Source organism: Podarcis filfolensis (assembly GCF_964270895.1).
Source record: "Podarcis filfolensis genome assembly, chromosome: 4".
NCBI lineage: Eukaryota > Metazoa > Chordata > Lepidosauria > Squamata > Lacertidae > Podarcis > Podarcis filfolensis.
The window spans coordinates 30047151-30068667 of NC_139607.1; the positions used below are offsets into that span (position 1 = coordinate 30047151).

The following is a 21517-nucleotide window of genomic DNA, read 5'->3' on the forward strand; positions in this document are numbered from 1 at the left end:
GTTAAGTACTTAATTCGTTCCGGAGGTCCATTCTTAAGCTGAAACTGTTCTTAACCCGAAGCACCACTTTAGCTAATGGGGCCTCCTGCTGCTGCCGCGACGCTGGAGCCCGATTTCTCTTCTCATCCTGAAGCAAAGTTCTCAACCAGAAGCACTATTTCTGGGTTAGCAGAGTCTGTAACCTGAAGCATCTGTAACCTGAAGCGTATGTAACCTGAGGTACCAATGTATACAAAGCATACATGCAATCGCATGCACCAATTCACAAAAAATCACCAAGAGCACCTTCTTGGCAAGTGAAAGAAATGGACCTATTTGCATAGGGAGTAGCAGTTCTCTTGGAAAGTATGGAAATAACCCATGATCCTCTCTGGCACATTTGCTTGTTTTCCAGGTAACCACTTCATTAACGAAACGAAACAAAAGCCAAATTCACTCTTCTTTTTACTCAGAAACTGTATTACCTTTATAAGAAGATTGATTTCTTTTCCGTACTCTCTCGGGGAGTTTAGTGTTTTTAGGCAGTGACAGATAACGGGATGGTTTGGCTGCCACCTGGAGAAAGAAACATGAAATGTGTTCTGTACAAGCAAAGTGAAATATATGCATGATTACAGCAGCTTCTGATACATTTTGTACCTGGGGACAAATGCAAGAGTATAAAATGCATATTACACTGTGAGTGGTGATGGGGCCATTATTTTTTCAACTCCCTTATGCAAACTCTGATGGATCAGTTGGTAGAGCATGAGACTCTTAAACTCAGGGACGTGGGTTTGCGCTCCACGTTAGGCAAAAGAGTCCTGCATTGCAGGGGGCTAGACTAGATGACCCCCGTGGTTCCTTCCAACTCTACAATTCAACGGTTCTGTGTTATACAAGTACCTGTCTTGACAAGCTGCTGCCCCTCTTCACGGTCTCTCTCAGGCTGTGTCGGCGACGAATCAAAATTTCTTTTGCCTGCTTTTCGCTTGCATCTTCAGCAAGACTGTATCTGTTGTATGATGGAGTCTGAAACGAGAATAAAAGCAACGGCCATATTAATGCCATGAGTGGTAAGGTAAAGGGACCCCTGACCATTAGGTCCAGTCGTGACCGACTCTGGGGTTGCGGCGCTCATCTCGCTTTATTAGCCGAGGGAGCCGGCGTACAGCTTCCGGGTCATGTGGCCAGCATGACTAAGCCACTTCTGGCGAACCAGAGCAGCGCATGGAAACAGCGTTTACCTTCCCGCCGGAGTGGTACCTATTTATCTACTTGCACTTTGACGTGCTTTCAAACTGCTAGGTTGGCAGGAGCTGGGACAGAGCAACGGGAGCTCACCCCATCGCAGGGATTCGAACCGCCGACCTTCTGACCGGCAAGTCCTAGGCTCTGTGGTTTAACCCACAGTGCCACCCGCATCCCTACCATGAGTGGTACAGGGTTGCAAACTAGCTATAATTCAGTGCTTTAAGAAATCTCACAAACAACACTCAAACTAGCATAATGTTTACAATGAATTATATGCAACCAAGGTGTGTAATTTAATGCTTGTTCAGCCTTTGGACCTTTGGTTGTTGTTTGGTTGTTATGCATACAAGAAATAAGAATTTTAAGCATTGCAAGTCGTGTTCATAACATTTATGCAACTGCAATATTCCTCTACCCCATTTTGGGTGATTTCCCTCTTGCCCTGGAGTTCCATAGCACTCCCCCTCCTCTTCAGGAGGATCCCCAATCCTCTGGAGAAGGCTTTCAGAGGTTACAAGGATGGCAAAAAAGAGGCAGAGGAAGAGGATAGAAAGATCAGCTGAACAGGCTACTTTTCACTTGCACTGACCATTGGACATAATTCTTCATTTTTTAAATGTTCGCTCTCCTTCAAAAATATAAATTCCCTGCTTTGATGGGATGTATGTCTATAAAGATTTTAAGGACAGACGCCATTACGGGCATCGTACAAACAGAAATGTGAAAGAGATGGCCCATTTAGACATTTCTATATTATCACACAGTACAGTGGACCCTCTAGTTACGTACCGCTCCGGATACATAACTTTCGGGTTATGAACACGGCAAACCCGGAAGTCTATACTTCTGGGTTTTGCTGCGTGCGCATGCACAGAAGCGCTCAATCATGCTGCCTACACACGCGCATAAGCAGCACCTCTGCCTTCAGACTTTTCGGGTTGCGGACGGACCCCCGGAACAAATTTAATTTGTATCCGGAGGGTCCACTGTAAAATGCAGTGGAATCCATTACGTGGAGTTGTATTTAATCATCAGAAACCCTGGGCGATCCAATTCCAGCTTAAACAATAGGATCGTGAACATTAACAGCTACAATAAGCTTCAACATCCTATTTACATAGAGGTCGGCCACACAGGGTTCTCTTAATGACCAGCGGATAAGGAACTATTTTAAGCTACTGTGAAACTCACCTGTGCACAGCACCTTAAATCTGTGTATGTATTAAGTGTGTGTTTGTGTGCGTGCGTAGCTCAGAATATTCAGAATTTATGCTCGTGCCTAGTGTTGAGTGGCACATCTTTGCGTTCTAGAAAACTGTCACAAACTCCTCTTCTTAAGACATTTTATAAAGCCTGGAGTACAACTTCTCATACTTCTTTGTCTTTACCATGTTTATTTATCAGCTTTCCCATACACTAATCCTAAATACATTTTCCCAGAGGCGAGTCCAGCTGATTTTAATGGAAGTGGCTTCCAAGTAAGTTTGCTTAGGATGGCATCCTGGTGATTTTATTAAGGGAGGAAAAAACATCACCAGCTGAGAAACTAGATACATTCACCACGGGGTGTTCCATTAATGCTGTATTCTACTTACTCTTTGCCGTATCTGATAGAGATTTTTTGTTAAAATGTATCTTATGTCATCCATCTTGGCAGGATAGGAAGGTCTTATTTCTTCTTCTTCTTCTTCTTCTTCTTCTTCTTCTTTAAGTTCACTATAAGAAGGTGAAACAAAATATAAAGGAAAATACATAATAACCTGCAATACTATAAATAAGGCCACAGCTAGGTGAAGGTAAAGGGACCCCTGACCATTAGGTCCAGTCGTGACCGACTCTGAGGTTGTGGCGCTCATCTCGCTCTATAGGCCGAGGGAGCTGCCGTTTGTCCGCAGACAGCTTCCAGGTCATGTGGCCAGCATGACTAAGCCGCTTCTGGTGAACTAGAGCAGAGCATGGAAGCGCCGTTTACCTTCCCGCCGGAGCAGTACCTATTTATCTACTTGCACTTTGACGTGCTTTCAAATTGCTAGGTTGGCAGGAGCAGGGACCGAGCAACGGTAGCTCACCCCATCGCGGGGATTCGAACCGCCAACCTTCTGATCAGCAAGTCCTAGGCTCTGTGGTTTAACCCACAGCACCACCCACGTCCCAAGGCCACAGCTACCTTGAAGTAATTGCCACTGAACTCAGCAGGGCCTACTTCTGAGTATACAGAATTTCACTGCTACTCACATTTCTCCATAAATGGGGTGCTGGGAGGGCAGGGAACGCCTATCCTTACAATTTCTATAACAAAAGTCCCGGCTGGTCTAACTACAGCTATTACATTTCAAACAATTTCAAGATATATGCAAGTACACAAATAGAATTCTAGCAAAATCCTGAATAGGACTGAGCCACGGGTTCTTTTAAACGTAACCAAGATAGAATTTTGTTCACATTTGTTACTGGTGGGTATGTCAACCGACTGAAGATTGCTTTGAAAACTTGAAAACATCAGACAGCAAGGAATTTCAGTGTAAAAAAAGAGATCATGGCACCTCACAGTAAAAAGCATGCATTAATTGTTAGAAGGGAAAACTATCTTCAAGATATCAGTTGCCATTCCATATTACAGTAACACAGGTTGTTTGTGGAAGGGCTGTAGTTTACTGGTTGAGTATCTGCAGTAGGTCTGAGATTCAATTCCTGAAATCTCCAGTTAGGGCTGGGTGACACTCCAGTCTGAAAACCAGGAAAGCTACTGCAAGTCAGTCTAGAGTCTAGACAGTATTAAGTAAGATGGCACAATCGTGGGCCTCAGGAGCAAGATCCACTGAGTTGAATGGACTTTACTCCCAGTTAAGTGTGTGTAGGATTACAGCTTAGATGTTTGATACTAAAATCCTGTGTATTTCAACTCAGAAGAAACTTCAAGTAAGTTCAATGGGGCTTATTCCAGGTAAGCAGGTATAGAGGTTGCAGCTCTGGTTGATTAATTTACCAACTGAACTCTCATTGAGTTTGCCCATTCACTAAGAACATTATTAAAAAGCCTTCCTTGCAGTGCCTCCACTTTTGTGGATACAATGGGTAGATACAACAGGTTTTGGGGCCTTTTCAGTGGTGGCACCTTGCTCATGGAATGTTCTGCTGGGAGAAGTTCACATGCCACTTTCTTTATTGTCATTACAGCACCAGATAACAACAACAACAACACAAAAAAATCCCAGGCATTTTAAGTGTTTTATTCTTGGTGTTGGATCCATATATTGTACTGCCATTGCTGTATTTAGCTTTAATAAGCTGTTTTTTTATATATTGTAAGCTGTTTTTTCTATTGCAAGTCATCTGGATTTTTTTAATGTTTTGGACACAACACAATTCTTTGAAATATACAGACTAGTTAATCCTAGATGTAGAAAATACTGTTCAATTCACTTCTGGCTATGATTTGGCAACTGTAGAATGCACACTTCAAAATGCAACATAGACAAGATTCAAACTAGCAATAATATTGCACCCTACTGCCCTCAACTTACCTTATAGAAGCCAGCGATGGTACTGTACTTATCATTCCACACTCTGCCATCTCTATCGCATGCTTTATTTCAAGTTTCTTGTACAGGGAAACTATACTTGATTTAGGCTCACTTTCCCTAATCAGAAGCCTTCGCAAGTATTTCTTGTCAAACTTTATAAACCTGTGAGGAGCAGAAGCAATGCTGCAGATTAAATTCTAAAATGCTGCAGTGTCTTCTAAACACTGTTACGAGATCAACTTTCAGTTTTTGACATGGATAGCCTGCACAGGGAATGGCAGCTAAAATTCTGCTCACAGGCAGGACTAGGAGCAGCCTGAGCTATAACCAAAACAGGTGGAAGACATACTCTGAAATGCTTCCTATGTGACACATACAGTCAGCACCCCTGAGTTATGCCCACTGTTATAGTTTCCAGCTTAATCCTTTTGCTTCCTCTGCTCCTTTTTGGAACTGCCTGGCAAATTGGAAAATTCCCAGCTTAGAAGTAACCGAAGGGGATGGTCCCAGTTACCGTTAATTTTCACCTTCCATTTTTTAGCCCAGGAAGGGACAAGACCAGGCTTCCTCAACCTCAGCCCTCCAGATGTTTTGAGACTACAATTCCCAGCATCCCTGACCACTGGTCCTGCTAGCTAGGGATCATGGGAGTTGTAGGCCAAAAACATCTGGAGGGCCGAGGTTGAGGAAGCCTGGACAAGACCTTTAACCAATACCGTAACTTCTTAATCCAGGTGTAGTACCCATCCTGACTTCAATGAGAAAGGAAAGGAGGGTTGTTAGTTTTTGTTAGTCTCTCTCTTTTTTACGCCTCTAGCTATTTTTCCTGGTGTGGAAGGGCCTCCATGCCATTTCCGTTCCATCGAACTCCAGCTTCACAGAAGTAAAGGATGGGTATCACATACTCTATTTCCTCACAAGTCCCTCAGCTCTCAGACTTTTCATTCCCTTCCATGTCTCCTTTATAAGCCACCTTTTCTCAGGTATTAAGTCAACCCCTCGCCCTTTCACATTCCCAGGCAGCTAACTGCTTGGTCTCATCCTCTCTCTTCCCCCTGCCTTTATCATCCAGCCCACAAGCTTCTTCTAGCCTCAGCTACCCTACACACAGAGAGACATTCTCTGACCAATTTCCCCACATCCTAACTTTCCCATATACCTGTATGGATGCTGACTGAATGGGTAGCTTGAATCATTAGGGGTTAAGGCTACTGATACCGTGCTGTTTATGAAAGTTTGAGTCCCGCTTAACATCTTTTAAAGAAATATGCTAATTCCATGTTATTTCGATAAGTTGCTTGAATGATATTCAGTGGTATTCTTTGACTCCATGAAGTACCACTTTCAGGACACACTCAGGCCACGAAGTCAAAAGATCCAAAAAAGGGGTGTCAGATTTGCATGGAAGAACTGCAGGTTTGGACACAAGCTATGCACTTCATAACAACACATTTGAACTAGAATGGTCCTATAGCTAAAGCGAAGTCCCAGCAGATTACCTCATGAATATTAACAAACACTTGTATTTTGAATGTAGGATTATTGAAATAAAGTCAGGTTTTTAATCCATGCAGTTTGATGAATACAAATGCTTAAACTAATTATATATCAGTATTCAGGTTTGCTAAAATCATCTCATCCACAAAGCCACACAAAATAATGCTTTACAGAAATCATTGGCAGATTTCAGAATGTAATTATTGAACTGAGGAAACAAGCTGGGCTTCTCACTTTTTCCACACTCAACTAATGTTTCAGTACACTACTTACTTATCTCTCCAAAAGTTGTGACTCCAGTGTCCACACACATCTTCAATTCCAGCTTTCACGTGATCAAAGAACTAAAATGTGGAAACAGACTCATTACTTGCTTTCATATGTGCCACAGACTTAAGCCACATGCAATCACTGAGGAAAATATAAATATTGTTTATCTAAGCTTCTCTTAGATAAATCACTCAATGTTTGTAACCTAATGACCCAGTTCTAAGAACACAATGGCTGAGAGAAAATGGCATTTCTTTCTTCTCTCTAAATCTATATTCACACCATACATTAAAAGCATATGGCTTACCCAAAAAATTCTGGGAACTATAGTCTGTTAAGAGTGCTGAGACATATAAGCTACAGTTCCCAGGAGTCTTTTGGGGAAGTCATGTACTTTAAATGTATGGTGTGCATGCAACCATATCACTCTAGTTAACCCTTGGCCACTATCGCACAGGGGAGTGGGTGGCACTGTGGTCTAAACCACTGAGCCACTTGGGCTTGCTGATCGAAAGGTCAGCAGTTCGAATCCACACAAGAGTGTGAGCTCCCGTTGTTCTGTCCCAGCTCCTGCCAACCTAGCAGTTCGAAAGCACACCAATGCTAGTAGATAAATAGGCACCGCTGCAGCAGGAAGGTAAATGGTATTTCTGTGTGCTCTGGTTTCCATCATCTGTTGCAGTTTAGTCATGCTGGCCACATGACCCAGAAAGCTGTCTGTGGACAAACGCCGGCTCCCTCAGCCTGAAAGCGAGATAAGCACCACAACCCCATAGTCGCCTTCGACTGGACTTAACCATCCAGGGGTCCTTTACCTTTTAACTTTACTATCGCACACTGCACCTAACCAGCTGTTAGTTTCAAAGGGTGGCATGTGCGTGTCTCGTCTATGTATCAGAAGCCATACGTCTCTTCTCCAGCATCCTGGTATACCAGTAGCTCAGGCTCCAGGGGAAAGAGGGAAGCGAATTAAGCAGCTTGCCCTGAGCCATATGTGCACAGCTGTGTCTATAGAGAGTAGATCACACCCCTGCTTTCCTTATGTGCAGAATTTAACTGAGCTTCAATACTTACTTGGGAGTTAACAACCAGTGAGCTCAGTTGAAACTTACTTCCAAGCAAACATGAAGGACTGAGCTATAAAGGTTAAACCGAATTAAATTGTTGTGCCTAACTAGTGTGTTTTAAAGTAACTATCTTAAGATTGCCAGTGGGGGGGGGGGATGTGATATGACACACTTGGCCAGAACTGCAGGCTGAAAAGATGTTCACGAACTCAAAGACACACTGTTATGTGACACATGCAGTACCAAAATGAATTAATTCATGTAACAAGCACATGTTAGAAATGGCACATTATTTCCCACCAAAGAAGAAACATTCAGCTATTAAAACCACATTTCAGTACATGTTGTTCACCCAAAACTCCAACATACCCGACAATAAATTTCCTCGCTAACAGCTGGTTGCTTCTTATTTGCTCTTTTAACATCCAGAAATTCCACCAATGGGCGAATTGTTATTCCCTGTTTTCAGGAAACACAAAAACAAGCATGAAAATCACATCAGCCCTAAAATTTCCTTTCCACTGTGTCACTCTTATATTCTGTTCACCGTGTAGCTTGGTAAATGAATGTTCAGAAGCAGTAGAACAGTTGCATGTTGCCTCAGATAACAGCACAATAAAATCCCCCAAAATGTACCTGGTTTCTTTCTTTTTCTTATTTTCGAAACCAGACAGCACAGACTTTAAAGATCTACTGCTGATGTCTGAATCCAGATGCCCAAGAAATATAGGTGGTAGGTGATTGTGAAAAACTGTCCTTGGCCCTAGAAATCTGTTGTCTTTCACAGAAAACCATGCTGGACTAGGTGGAGACCCAGTCTGAACTGGGGCTGCTTATATCTAAACACACACATCCCCAAGAATCCTGGGAACTGTATTTTGTTAAGGGTGCAGAGAATTATAGCTCTATGAGGAGTAAACAACAGTGGCCAGGATTCTGATGGGAGGTACTTGAAATGTGTGGTGTATACACAGCTCTGGAATAAGCTACCTTCTTAGATTTCTATCAGTGGTATTAACAGGGCAAAAAGCAAAGTATGTTCTCTGTGAGCCACTACATTTCCAGATAAAATGAGGCTGGAAGTCAACAAGCTGTAAAATGCATTGGGTCAAATTTATAAATGACTAGGGGCTGCCACCCCGGCTTGTTCTGATTCCTCCACACCTGGCCAACCCCTTCTCCCTTTACACCTCACCCACCTTCTCGCAGCTCAGCCAAACCTCCCCTCCCCCTCCTCTCTCAGTTTGCCCCACCTTTTGTGGATGAAGCACCTCCCTTCTCCACTACATGTGGCTGCAGCCATGTTTAACAGAGGGAGACAACCAATTTACAATGCGGTTTGTCAAAAAGCTCTATGAAGCTCTCCCCTCCATGAAACAGTCCATCTGAGTGACCTGCCAACCACACTGCCGCTTCAGCTGTCAGACTGCCACCACACTGGAGCTGGTGTGGTCTCCATGTGGACTGCAGCATAACGACAGCCTTGCATTTTTATGTACCATACTTTTCGCCCTATAGGGCGCACTTTTTCCCCTCCAAAAATGAAGGGGAAATGTGTGTGCGTCCTATGGGGCGAATGCAGGCCCCTCTCGCTCTCCAGGCTTCAGGAAGCTATCCCCCCAGCCCCGCAAGCTCCGGGAGTGATGGCGAGGTTGCAACCTCGCCATCGCTCTCAGACCGGTTCTAGGGGCTGGGATCGGGGGAAGCTCGGGCTTCCCCCGCCCCCAGCCCCGCAAGCTCCGAGAGCGATGGCGAGGTTGCGCAACCTCACCTTCACTCCCGGACCCCCAGCCCCGAGGCTAAAAACGAAGCCAGGACATCGAGCGGGATCCATCCCGCTCACTGTCATGGCTTCTTTGCTCCTTGGGGCTGGGGGGGGAATAATTTTTTCCCCTTTATTCCCCCCCCCCAAAAAAATAAGTGCGTCCTATGGGCCGGTGCACCCTATAGGGCGAAAAATACGGTATATAGGAAGATATTACTGGCAAGTCACGAATTGCAATCTTTGTTTTTAAAACTGATTTCGCTATTTGTCTGTAAAGCTGAAGACAAGATGTGTTAACTAATTCAGAATATGATTTACTAAGTTGTGTACAGGTCCTTCTGTGAGATATCTTTTCCAAATTACAGAATATTCATTACAGAAGTAAAATATGATCATACAAGATATTAGGGGGACAAGAGGAAGAAATTACTTATTCCAGTAGAAGTTTCAGGTGACATTTGTACTGGGCTACTTACAGGCTGTCAGCGAGGGATATTCTTACCTGAATGAAGACTGTGAAGAATATCACCACAATAACAGCAGTAATGAAAAGCTTCTTTCTAGGGAAGTCGGCAGAAGGAAGCAAGAAAACAAGAGAGAAACATATGGCTCCTCGGAGGCCTCCATAGGCAATAATAAACTGGTCCTTAAATGTAATAGGAATTGTCCGGAACACATTAATAATTTGAGTCAATGCAAAAACTCCTAAGGAAAATATAGAAAGACAAGCATGGTTCAGAACCTTAAATTTAAGACAAATATAATAATGTTTCCAAAATAAATGTAAGAATGTTATCTTCCATTTTATGTCATATGACAAAGAGGTGCAGAAGTTTTATTTACATGTGACACTTTCCCAAGGGCTTCTGTTGCACAAGCAACCTGAGTGTCCCTGCACATCTCTCCACACTTCCTGCACAGCGTTCTCTCTCTGTCTCCCTCTCTCTCTCTCTCTCTCTCTCTCACACACACACACACACAGAGAGAGAGACTTTTCTCACTATAGTTGGTGGGGGTTGAACCAAGGACACTTTCTTAATGGAAGTATCATGATAACCTAAATCAAGAGGAAGAATTTTAAAAAGCTCCCCTACCAGGGACAGTCCAAAACATTTCACTGCCTGAAATGAACAGCAACATTCCCACCAACGGAGGTGGATTTACGGGAGTCCAACTGATTTGGTCACACTGGAACCAAAGCTACAGGGGCGCTGCAACTGTAATGTAGAATGGAAGTGGAGAAGTGGAAGGAGGCCCTGAATTTTGGTGTTGCGGACAAACTGCCATTGAAATGTGAGACACCACACCACTCCCAAGCACAGGAGCCAACCAAATTGACATTATTATTATTATTATTATTATTATTATTATTATTATTATTATTAATACCCCACCCATCTGGCTGGGTTTCCCCAGCCACTCTGGGCAGCTTCCAACAGAATATTAAAATACAGTAATCTACTAAACATTAAAAGCTTCCCTAAACATAGCTTATAGACTGGCGGACTGATTTACTTTAGCACTTGAAATAACATTGAAGGATCATCTGGAGAGACCCACAGTCTTCCATGTCCAGAACATGTCTTTCTCTCAAGCAGTTTTTGCTTTTTCTCTTGATGGCAGCTTTCTTTTCTTTCTTTTTTTGGTCAAGCACACTGTTCCATAAAAGATAAGCATGTTTCAGGTGTAAAGTATGTTGAAGTGCAATCTATACCGTTTTAAGTGTCTCTTACCTAGTGCACGCCAAATCAAACAAAACAGGAGGGTAAAGCAAACAAAGGCCCAGTTCCACTCATGGTTTTTTCCAACTGTGGACACGCCCATGAAAATAAAGATCAGGGTCTCGCTGACACTGCTCAGCATCTTCATGAAGTACTTTATGGTGGTGTAGGACTTTTGAGAAACATTCGCCTCCACGTATTTACTCATGGTCATAGCACAAGCTGTAATCCTGCAGAAGAAAGCAACTTTTAATTCAGCTTCCAAAATACTTAAAGTTTACACAGCCCAACGCGAAAAGCATAGCCTGTTATCCCAGGAAGGTTTTAAGGCGGTTCCTCAGATTAGCAAAATTCTGCTTAAGTTTCCATTTCAGCAATCCAGCTGCTGTTGAAGCATTAAATACATGGAGAGGTTCAAAAAGGGATTGACTGGAAGGTGGAACCAACTTTAGCTAGAACAGGAAGGAAGAGCTCTGAGAATTTAGGCTGTAATCCTATACACACGCTGGAGTACATCCAGTTTGAACTCATTGGGGCTTCCTTCCAACCAGACATTTGATAGGATCATGCTGTCGGTTGATTGTGTGGGTCAGCGTTAGTAAATACAAGGAAACTGCATGGACTTCAATGGGACTGAGAGATCTGTGTGCGTCACGGGACATTGTTTCACTGTTCCTGAACAGCAAGTCTCTTGCGTAACTTCATATTACAAACTGATGTTTAAATGCAAGGAAGTTTAAAAACCTGTTTGCAAAGCAGTGCCAGGGAGCCATGGTAAATTAACATGCACACACTGCTTCGTTCCTAACCTTTTTTTAAAGGGAAGGCTCCGTTTCAATTTACTTGCAGAAAACGAAGTGATCATTCTTTGAGGAAACTCTGTTTCCTTTGCTGTTCTGTAAGGACATTACATGCTGCCACAGTGCACCACGGGCACCAGCTGACTGCTATAATTATCTCCTTTTTAGTTACTCAGCGTTGTGGGATTCAGCGTGTCATGATTTCACTTTTCACAAGATGCCATTTCATGACAGAGGATGAACTTCAAACAGATAACTTATGTGGGTGGACCTAGGGCTATGCATCCTGTTTTAATTTTGAACTCTAAGGTATTTTCCATGATGTTGAACGGCCTCACCTATCAAATGTCTTCCATTGCCAACCAAGGCCAGATTCACACACGAATCAGCCATTTAAAACATCATGTAGAAGCAAACCTATATGAAGCAAACCTATATGGTTACATTTATATGTCACATTTTGGGGTGTATACTTAAATCAGCCAGATAACTTAAAAAACATAAAGGCTGAGATACAAAGAATGCTTTGAGTGAGTAGAAGGCACATCTGCCGGGGACAGGTAGAAAACAGGAAGTTTATATGGTTTTCAATTATTTCTGTTTCAGCTACAGTTGCACGCACCATAAACCTGCAGACGAGACATGAGTCTGCAAGCTCGATTATGTGGCCTGGCCATGGGCCTATGGTCCACACACTCTGGTTCCCAACTAAAGTGTGAAGAGCTCAACAGCCAGCACTGTGACTGCAGGTCAAGTAAACTGCATGGAGGTTGCTCCACTGAGGGAAGACAGAGATGTGAAACAATTCACCAAGCAGTTCTTGGAGAATTCATCACATCACCACCCATTCACATAACCTCTGCTTGATTGTGTGTTTGCAGTTTGCAATGGAATGTTGAAAATCAGCCACATAGCCAATTTATGGTATCTGACCGTCATAATGCTAGCTAGTCACAGTATAACTATAAACTGCAGCTATAACGGCTAGAATATATCAATATTACTCAAGATTTGCACCAGACTCAGAGCATTTAATAATATCATATGTCTAAGAAGATGCCACTGCTCTCCTAATTTTTATTTTATTTCTGTGCCCAGTTATCAAACAAAGAGTCAGGCATACTTTATTCTGTTGATTTCAGTTGGGTTAAGCACACTTAAAGCAATCATATTCACTTATCTAAAACCATCTTTACAGCAGGAAAGGGAAAGAAAAAAGTTTGATGATAATACAAACTGCATTTCATCATGGTTATACCAGTAATGCAAGTCACCTTACACAAACAAGGCAGTTTCTGTCTGGGGACTGGAAAAATCTAGATCACTGGATGCAGTCATCAAGTTTCGTTGACCTGCTACTAAACTTTGCAAAAGTTTCAATGTGCTTCTAAATTTCACTTCACTAGGGTCACTTTACTGGGGATCCAAATGAAAAATAAATTAAATGGGAAATTTTAACATGAGTAAATGGGAGGGGGGAATGTTCTGCTTGTTCCATGCAAGAATTTAAAAAGTGAGTACATACACAATGTTGTTTTCAAAAGCAAAAAAGGTTCCTGCGCTGACCAATTCGCATTGCTTTATCAGTAAAAGTAAGGCACTAGAGGTTCAGATACTGATCTGGATAAAAAGCTGCTCAAAACCCAGCTTTGAATTTGAACACTGGCATGCACCTACCCCTCCAGTTGCCATCTTGACCGATGACAAGATGTTAGTCAACTGACAGTGAAATTCTATGCATGTCTATGCAGAACAAAACTCTATCATTGTCTTGCTCCCATTGAGTCAGCATTGGGCTGTGGTCTTATAAGAGCAAAGGTTAATGTTTCTAATATATCCACGGTATTCTTAGCGCAGTATATTTCATAGATACTTACGCCATAATGCTTGAGAGATGAAACATTTCAGCTGTTATGTATGCCAGGTAACTGTACAAGAAGACAAACAGTGGTTCAATCACTCGGATTTTATGGGTGTAACGTGTCGTAAAAGCTGCTACAAAGCCCATAACAATTCCAATCAAAACTCCGCCGATTCCAACTACAAAGAAATTAGCAATTCCAGCAAATATGCTAACAGCCGCAATTGTACGCATCTTGCAGAAAGACTTGAAGAGGTTGTACAGGACCTATGAAAGGGAGAAAAAAAAGTTAACTTCTTTTAGAATCCTCACTGCAGCTTTAATTGGAAAATTTAAATTATGTAATATTGCTACTATGTAATTTTAGACAATAGTACAGTTTGATGTAACTGAAGACCATGATACTATCCCAGTGAAAATGATCTGTCACTCATCCCATTAGTTAGACAAGCAATTGCCCTGAAATAATGCAAAGTATGTTTGTGTTCTTTCTAGCCATATACAAGGTATTACACCAGAGGTCTCTGTTTACAGACTAGATTATCTTCGTCTAGTCAGCACAGTGCGGCACAGTAACTGCTTAAAAATGTAGCTGACTTGATGCTGCTTCATATAGGAAAAACATGCATACATCAGACTCTTATTCCATTCATCTTTTTATCTTGCCGGCCCAACCTAGTTTCTGAACTTGGACAAACTGTGGTTAGCGTTAACTGTAGTTTATCCCAACAGGATAATTAGCCATGGTTGAAGTTGGCTTGTTCAGACAAACCATAGTTAAAACTACTCACAATTTGTCCTCATTCAGACATGATGAACCACATGCAGTCAACTGAAAACAGAAGCTATCACTTCTGATCTCCTCCTCATGACCACACCAGAGGATAGAGGAATGCATGAGCCCAGGGATCATGCTACATGTACGGTAAGCTATGACTCATTGCATGGAACAATGTCCACATTGCTGCTTTAAAAAAATGCAGTAATCACAGTACTGTGAATTGGGACACAGAAAAAGCAGAAAGCCTGGAAAGGATGCAACAGCATGATGCATTCACCTGAACAGATTTAATTTGATAAGACGCTTGCATAATTGAAAGACTGGCCACCACATTTAAGCCCCAGAACAGCATTTCTTTTAAATATATTAACATGCAATGTAAATCCACAATATAGAAGATAGAAATGGAACTCTCAGCAGTGCATTCCCATCTCACATTAAAGCAGCAAGCTCACTTCCTTGTTCCATTCCCCAGGCGTTCCTTGATGCTATCAAATGCTATCCATTAAACCTAGGCATCAGTCCAGTTTATACTCAGCAGAACTAAGCAGCAAGGCTTTTCCTGGACAGTACCACTTTAGTTCGAAGAAGGCAGTCCTTGCATGTTTGAATACACATACTTTAAAGGCAATTTTATCAAGCTTGTACTTTCCAAAACAATATGAGGACCAAAACACAGCCATCCTCAAAATTCACAGTTATCTAAATTTAGTTTAGCAGTAGTTCTCTTTCCAGTGTTTACAGAAATGCATGTATTAGGGGGAAATGTGTAAAAAAATGAATATATTAGTGAAAATAACACAAACTTGCATCCTAATGAGAGAGGTGATCCCATCTCAAAACGGATACAACAGAAAACATGGAGAAAAGGGCACCCAAAATGATCAAGGGGATGGAGGAATTGCCTAAAGCATGGGTGGCGCATCGCATTATGCTGCCTGAGGTGAAACAGGAATGTACAACTGTGACCCATGCTGCCACGCTGCCCTCCTGCCACCGCAGCTTCCCTTGCTTGGGCTGCATGGTAGCACCTGTGGAGCAGAGGCAATGATGGCAGCTTCTGGCAGAGGCAGTGGGATGCCCAAGGAAGCACCAAGTCTTGGCCTTCTGCTACCTGAGGCAGCTGCCTCACCCTGTCTCATGTGTGAGCCGGCCCTGGCCTGAAGCAAGAGGGGGAAAGAAAACTGGGGGTGGGGGATGACAGGCCGATAAGATTATGTGTGATTAATTTATGGAATTCATAACCATGAATTTATATGCATTCAAAAAGAGTTCAGATTGAATTAATGACTGATAGGTTTGTCAGCAGCTATTGGTCATGATACTTGAATGGAATCTTCCAAATCCATAAGGAGCATGTTTCCAAGCAGCAAGCACTGACAAGCAAACATCAGGGAAGGGCAACTGCCTGGTTACTGTAGGAAACAGAAGGCTGGATTAGATGGATTTATGGTCTTATCTTGCACAGCTCGTTTTATGCTCTTATGTCCCTAGAATAATACTAGCACATTTTATAAATATTCCATAAATCTCCAGAGCTTGGCTGGTGAAATACGCTTTTCATATTATTAGATCAGATACATTATATGGGCAAGAAGGGAATCAAGTTTTTTAGTCCTTTTCATTTATTTTAATTTTTTACTTTGAAGAAAGTACAGTCAAGAAGGACTCACATTAGCATGTTGTGAATGATGCTACATTGGTTTGAAACGTAGTAAGGCATCACAGGGTGTTGATTTTATGGGATGCCTGGACTGAATAGGTTTTATTGATCATCTCCAATACAGAACATTGCCATGGCCATAGCAATTTCGCTCAGCAACATGAAGAAGGTCAAGAAATTTCGTGTTAAACATAGAAAAAAGGATTGGTTTGGAATGTATTTGTTGCTGGGGTGGGTAAACTTTTCACCAACACTGAAAAAGCCCCATAGGTGGAATTACCTCATGATGTCTTCCCCTGGGCCTTGACTGAAGCCTGGGCACCAGGAAGGCCTCAGAGCGCAGACCACTGGTTAGAATCATAGATTTGTAAGGGACCACGAGGGTCATCTAGTCCAACTGCCTGCAATGCAGGTTAGATAATTTGTAGAATGAAAGACACCCCTCAAACATCTCAAATTTAAGACAATTGCATCAAACAAAAAACTGTACCTCACCACTGAGAACTTCACCAAAGTTTTCTCTTCCCTTTGATTATTGTCAGATGCAATTTCTTATCTCACTTATTGGTAGAGAACGGTCTGGAAAACGTATGAGAAATTTCCAGCACAGCACCGCTTCAGACTGTTGAATCCAGCTGATTGCTAGGGCCTTCAAAATCTTGGGAGACCAACGGTAAGCACTTTAAAGGCAAAGTTACTCAGATTCACTCTGAAGTAGACTTCACTATCGGGGCAGTTCTAGGGGAGCGTCCAGTGCACTGTCTAGTTAAATTTATTTAGGAGCAGTTTCCGTTACTATGGTGTCAGGATGTGGACAAGATGCTTCACAACATTCAGTCTGCCACATGTGCTCTCAGTAGTTGTGTATCTTGGGTTGTAAGAGCTAGCTAGAAGAGGTTGACCAAACCGTGCCTCGGAGGGCTAAGGTGGCCGGTGAGAGGACTTGCTAGGGACTGGCTTTTTTTTTTAGTGCAGTTTTTAGTTTAGTTTAGTTTAGTTTAGTTTAGTTTAGTTTAGTTTAGTTTATAACAAGACTTCCACCCCAGGCCTCAGACAAGCTCTGCATGAGCCTGCCCTGAGGTATACGACAACTACCACCCATTCACACACTTCCCATTCTTATGTGTGCCTGTTCAGGTGTGTGAATCCATGCATTGTGTGGTGTGCATGTGCTTATATAGGTGCGAGTCATTACACTACTCATAAAGTGGCAATTAAAACAATTATAGCAGGAAGCGATCAGTGCAGCAATACTTTTCCAAAAGGAACCTGAGGTAAGTACAAAGTCTAGCAATGTTCCTGGTGTGATTATTCATTCATATGGAAATGGATAGCTTGGGGAATTGGTAGATGGATGAGGTCTATGATCTTTTAAAAACCAATCCAGTTAATGATTAAACATTGCTCCCATGTAACGGCTGTAAAGTGTGCTGCATAAAATAAACTGGCAATCTCAGTCCACCTACAAGCAGGTAGGTTCTGTATATCCACAATGAGGTAGTGCTAACCAAAACATCTGTTTGTAAAAGCCATTCGATCAGCAGAGCTACTTGTCCTATTACTCATTCAGTGCTAAAGACCTCTTCTGGCCCCTTTCATGAAGACACTTCTGCTTCCTGATTAAAACGACCCAAAATGTTACAAAGTGCACAAATCGCTTAAAAGATCCAATACTAAATCCATTAGCATGTATGGCAGGCATTTTTCTGCTCTAATTATTTTTTCCTAAAACACAATAAAGCCCCAGCTTCTTCACTTTCACTCTGTTATATAGCTGAAAGAAATGTGGGAAGTCGGAAGAGTTCGAAACAATGAGAAACACTTAAGCAAAGTGACTTACCACAGTTACAGCATCATTCAACAGCGACTCCCCAAAAACTAGGATGTACAGCTGCTCGTTGACATGAATGTTTTCAAAAACGGCCAGCACTGCCACAGGATCCACGGCTGAAATCAAGCTGCCGAAAAGCAGGCTCTGCAGCAGAGTGATATCGCTCAGGCCGAATACTTCAATCTGGCAAATGGCAAAGAGGGAAATGCCGATGCCAAATGCGTTCCAAAGAGTCCCTACAACCGCGTACCACAAAATGGTGCCGAAGTTCTCAAAGAAGAGGCGTGTGGGCATAAAGTAGCCGGCATCGAGGACAATTGGGGGCAGAAGGTACAAGAAAAAGGCATCACTGTTCATCACCGTTATGGACTTTTCTTGTACTCCAAACATAATTCCACCTAGAATTAATCCAACCAGAATAAGGAGGCAGCTCTCTGGCACTACGTGGGGCAGCTTGTGGTACAGGTGGAAACCTTCAGAATGAAAGCACAGAGGGGAGGTTGGGAGAGAGAGATAGAGACTGTTAATGAAAGCCAGTGCCATGCTGTCCTTACATTATCTACTTATGCATCTGTGGTAACCCACCCCTCCCACAAATTTACATCTCAGTGAAGGGATGCTGAAGGCACCTAACAACATACAGGTGAGAGAGAAAACATTATACAACAAATCAAGAGCGAAAATCCAGATAACATGGTATGCAGAGGGGCATGGGTGTAGTCAGGATTTTTGTTGGGGAAAGGAGCAGGACTTTTCTTAGGAGGGCCAGAACCAACATGATTGGTCAGTTAGTTAAGTATTTCTATTGTTTTACTTGATCGGGGGGGGGGGAGGTAGCTGCCCCCGTTGCTACGCCCATGCAGTGGGGTGATGTTTGCCAGCAAAATTTAAGTGCCAATGAAAACCATGACTGTCAAAAAAAAAATTAATGGTCCTGTATCTGAAGGACACAAAGAAAGGGAACAGTCTGATCTTCCACAACAGTGAGTTCTGCAGACCCTCTGCCAGATCCCCACCACCAACCAATCCTCAGACACACAGCAGGGCCTCTCCAGCTATTGTTGGTGGATGGACAGGATAATGTTGAAGGAAATGGTTCTTCAGATATCCCTGTCCCAAGCAACTGTAACGGCTGTAAATCCTAACCATACTTATCTGACAGTGAGGTCCACTGTCATTAGTAGGACTTATTCCTGACTAGACATGATTAAGATTGCACTGAATTTATCTACTTAAGAACTCTTTATCCCAATCTTCACAATTCCTGTCCCCTGGGCAAGGTAAAAATCATAGAAAAGCAATAAAATACATGTTACTAGAGGAGCAGATAAAACCGATATGAATCAAGTTAATATTCATAAAACCAGCAAATACTTTAAATGTAGTGACCAGCTTGGTATTTGTCCAGTAACTTAGTTGCCCCTCCCCCCGCCCTCCTTGTTTTAATACAAATGTTCTGAGGAACTAGGAGATGCAGGCTTTAATATGTTGCAAAATACAACATTTTAAGTCTTGGCTAGGGTACAATATTTTGGGGACACTGTAGAATGAGCAGCAGTAGGGGAATATCTGTACCACAGCTATGAATGTGTCATGGCCTTAGTTCAATGTCAGATTCAGAAGAAGATAGTCAGCTAATATTCCGGTACCACCAATTGAGATACTGGACTAAGATCCTAATACTGAACCAGAGGCAGTAGTGGACTGGTCAGGAACCTACAGAACTCTCACCTTCCATCCCATCACAATTCACCTGAACAGTCATAACTCCCACCCTGCGCCCCCTGTCCAACAGCATGTTGAGTGTGCCACGTTGAAGGCTACATAGAGAAGGAGAAGCGTTCATCTTAAGGCCAGAAGGTTTCCTCTGTAGGGATTCACACACTTTAGGCAAAAGGATGAGAGTTTAGGAGGGGTAAACTGGATGCAAGGACTCATAAGGCCCACTCGTTGCTTTTTATTGCTTGTGTCCTAACAAAGCAAGAAGTAGTTCACAGGCAGTCATTGGTTCTTAGACTCTGAAGGACCTTGGTCAAATTTTCTACAACATAATCCTATCCATGTCTGCATCCAGGTAAAACTCACTGTGTTAAATGGGGCTTGCTCCCAAGTCAATGTGCTCTAGATTGCAGTCTTAGTGCACTTAGTCCTAAGAGCACTTTACTAGGGTGCTGGCCCCATTGAACCCAATGGGATTTAGTCCTGAGCAAACATGCTTAGGAGTATGTTGCCCAATGGTGAATCCCATTGCAGTATTTCTTGTATGGCTCATTTTCTTTTTCCATGTCGAAACGGTTCCCCCCCAGGCACTAAAGGTCACATTTCACATTTGACCCATACCTCTCCTTTTCTATATATAACCCATATAATTACACAGCTTGATGAACTGAAAACACAGCTACCCAATGGAAAAAGAAAATAAACCACTCCTAAATAGCTTTATGGTTCTTATTCACAGAAGGTGAATCAGCTGTTGGTAGTTCACCACTGAATTCAACTAGAAGTCATAAGTTGCTATGTTCTGAAGTACATCCTACGATGACACTTAAGTGCCCTTGACTTTTGGCAAGTTCCAAAATTTCACAGCAGCCTTTCCTAGATGACTAGGAATAAAAGTTAAAAACGTAGCTTTCCTTGTACATTAGTGTCTTGTGAGCTGCTTTTTACTACTCTTCTGCACTTTTATAGTTTACAATGATAAGTGAATGCAGTACTTATAAAAATTATTTGGAAGAGCAATTGAAACCGATCAGGTGCATGTACTGTATCAAATTTTCAATGTCTGACGTTTTACAATTTTTTATGTGCTGTAACCTGCCCAGAGTGGCTGGGGAAACCCAGCCAGATGGGCGGGATATAAAGAATGAAATTATTATTATTATTATTATTATTATTATTATTATTATTATTATTATTGGAATCTACATAGTGCTGCTCAAACTTTAATTCCACATACAGTATAATTACTTTTTAACCATAATCTCTTATATTTTTAAGCTATGTATGTTTTATCTGGGACATGGGTGGCGTTGTGATCTAAACCACTGAGCCTAGGACTTGCTGATCGGAAGGTCGGTGGTTCAAATCCCCACAACAGGGTGAGTTCCTGTTGCTCGGTCCCTGCTCCTGCCAACCTAGCAGTTCAAAAGCACGCAGTCCAAGTAGATAAATAGGTACTACTCCTGCGGGAAGATAAACGGCATTTCCGTGCACTGCTCTGGTTTCTCCAGAAGCGAATTAGTCATGCTGGTCACACGACCCGGAAAAACTGTCTGCGGACAAACGTTGGCTCCCTCGGCCAGTAAAGTGAGATGAGTGCCGCAACCCCAGAGTCGTTCATGACTGGACTTAACTGTCAGGGGTCCTTTACCTTTATGTTTTATCTGCATTTCTTTTATTTTCTGTGAGCCTCCTTGAGTCCTGGTTCTAAGTGAAATAAATAAATAAGCAAGCCAGCATTTGAGAGTCATCCCACTCATTCTGCTGAGTGAAGTTCTGGATCTC

At 42.4% G+C, this 21517-nt stretch overlaps 1 protein-coding gene across 3 annotated transcripts in view; it reads right to left on the reverse strand.

Moving 5' to 3' along the window:
• The window catches only part of SLC9A2 (solute carrier family 9 member A2), a 28672-nt gene that overhangs the window by 4605 nt on the left and 2550 nt on the right, over positions 1–21517 (reverse strand). Inside the window, exons 2-12 of one of the 3 annotated variants that reach the window (XM_083610624.1) lie at positions 21384–21439; positions 18023–18486; positions 13755–14005; positions 11090–11307; positions 9859–10061; positions 7961–8050; positions 6528–6598; positions 4758–4919; positions 2829–2949; positions 886–1011; positions 465–555 (exon numbers count right to left, since the gene is read on the reverse strand). In XM_083610624.1, the coding sequence (XP_083466750.1) occupies positions 465–555; positions 886–1011; positions 2829–2949; positions 4758–4919; positions 6528–6598; positions 7961–8050; positions 9859–10061; positions 11090–11307; positions 13755–14005; positions 18023–18486; positions 21384–21402 (1816 nt within the window). In that variant the 5' untranslated portion in view covers positions 21403–21439. Of the gene's footprint in view, positions 1–464; positions 556–885; positions 1012–2828; positions 2950–4757; positions 4920–6527; positions 6599–7960; positions 8051–9858; positions 10062–11089; positions 11308–13754; positions 14006–16462; positions 16594–18022; positions 18487–21383; positions 21440–21517 lie in introns of those variants that run through there. The other 2 variants (XM_083610623.1, XM_083610625.1) reach the window with 2 other exon arrangements.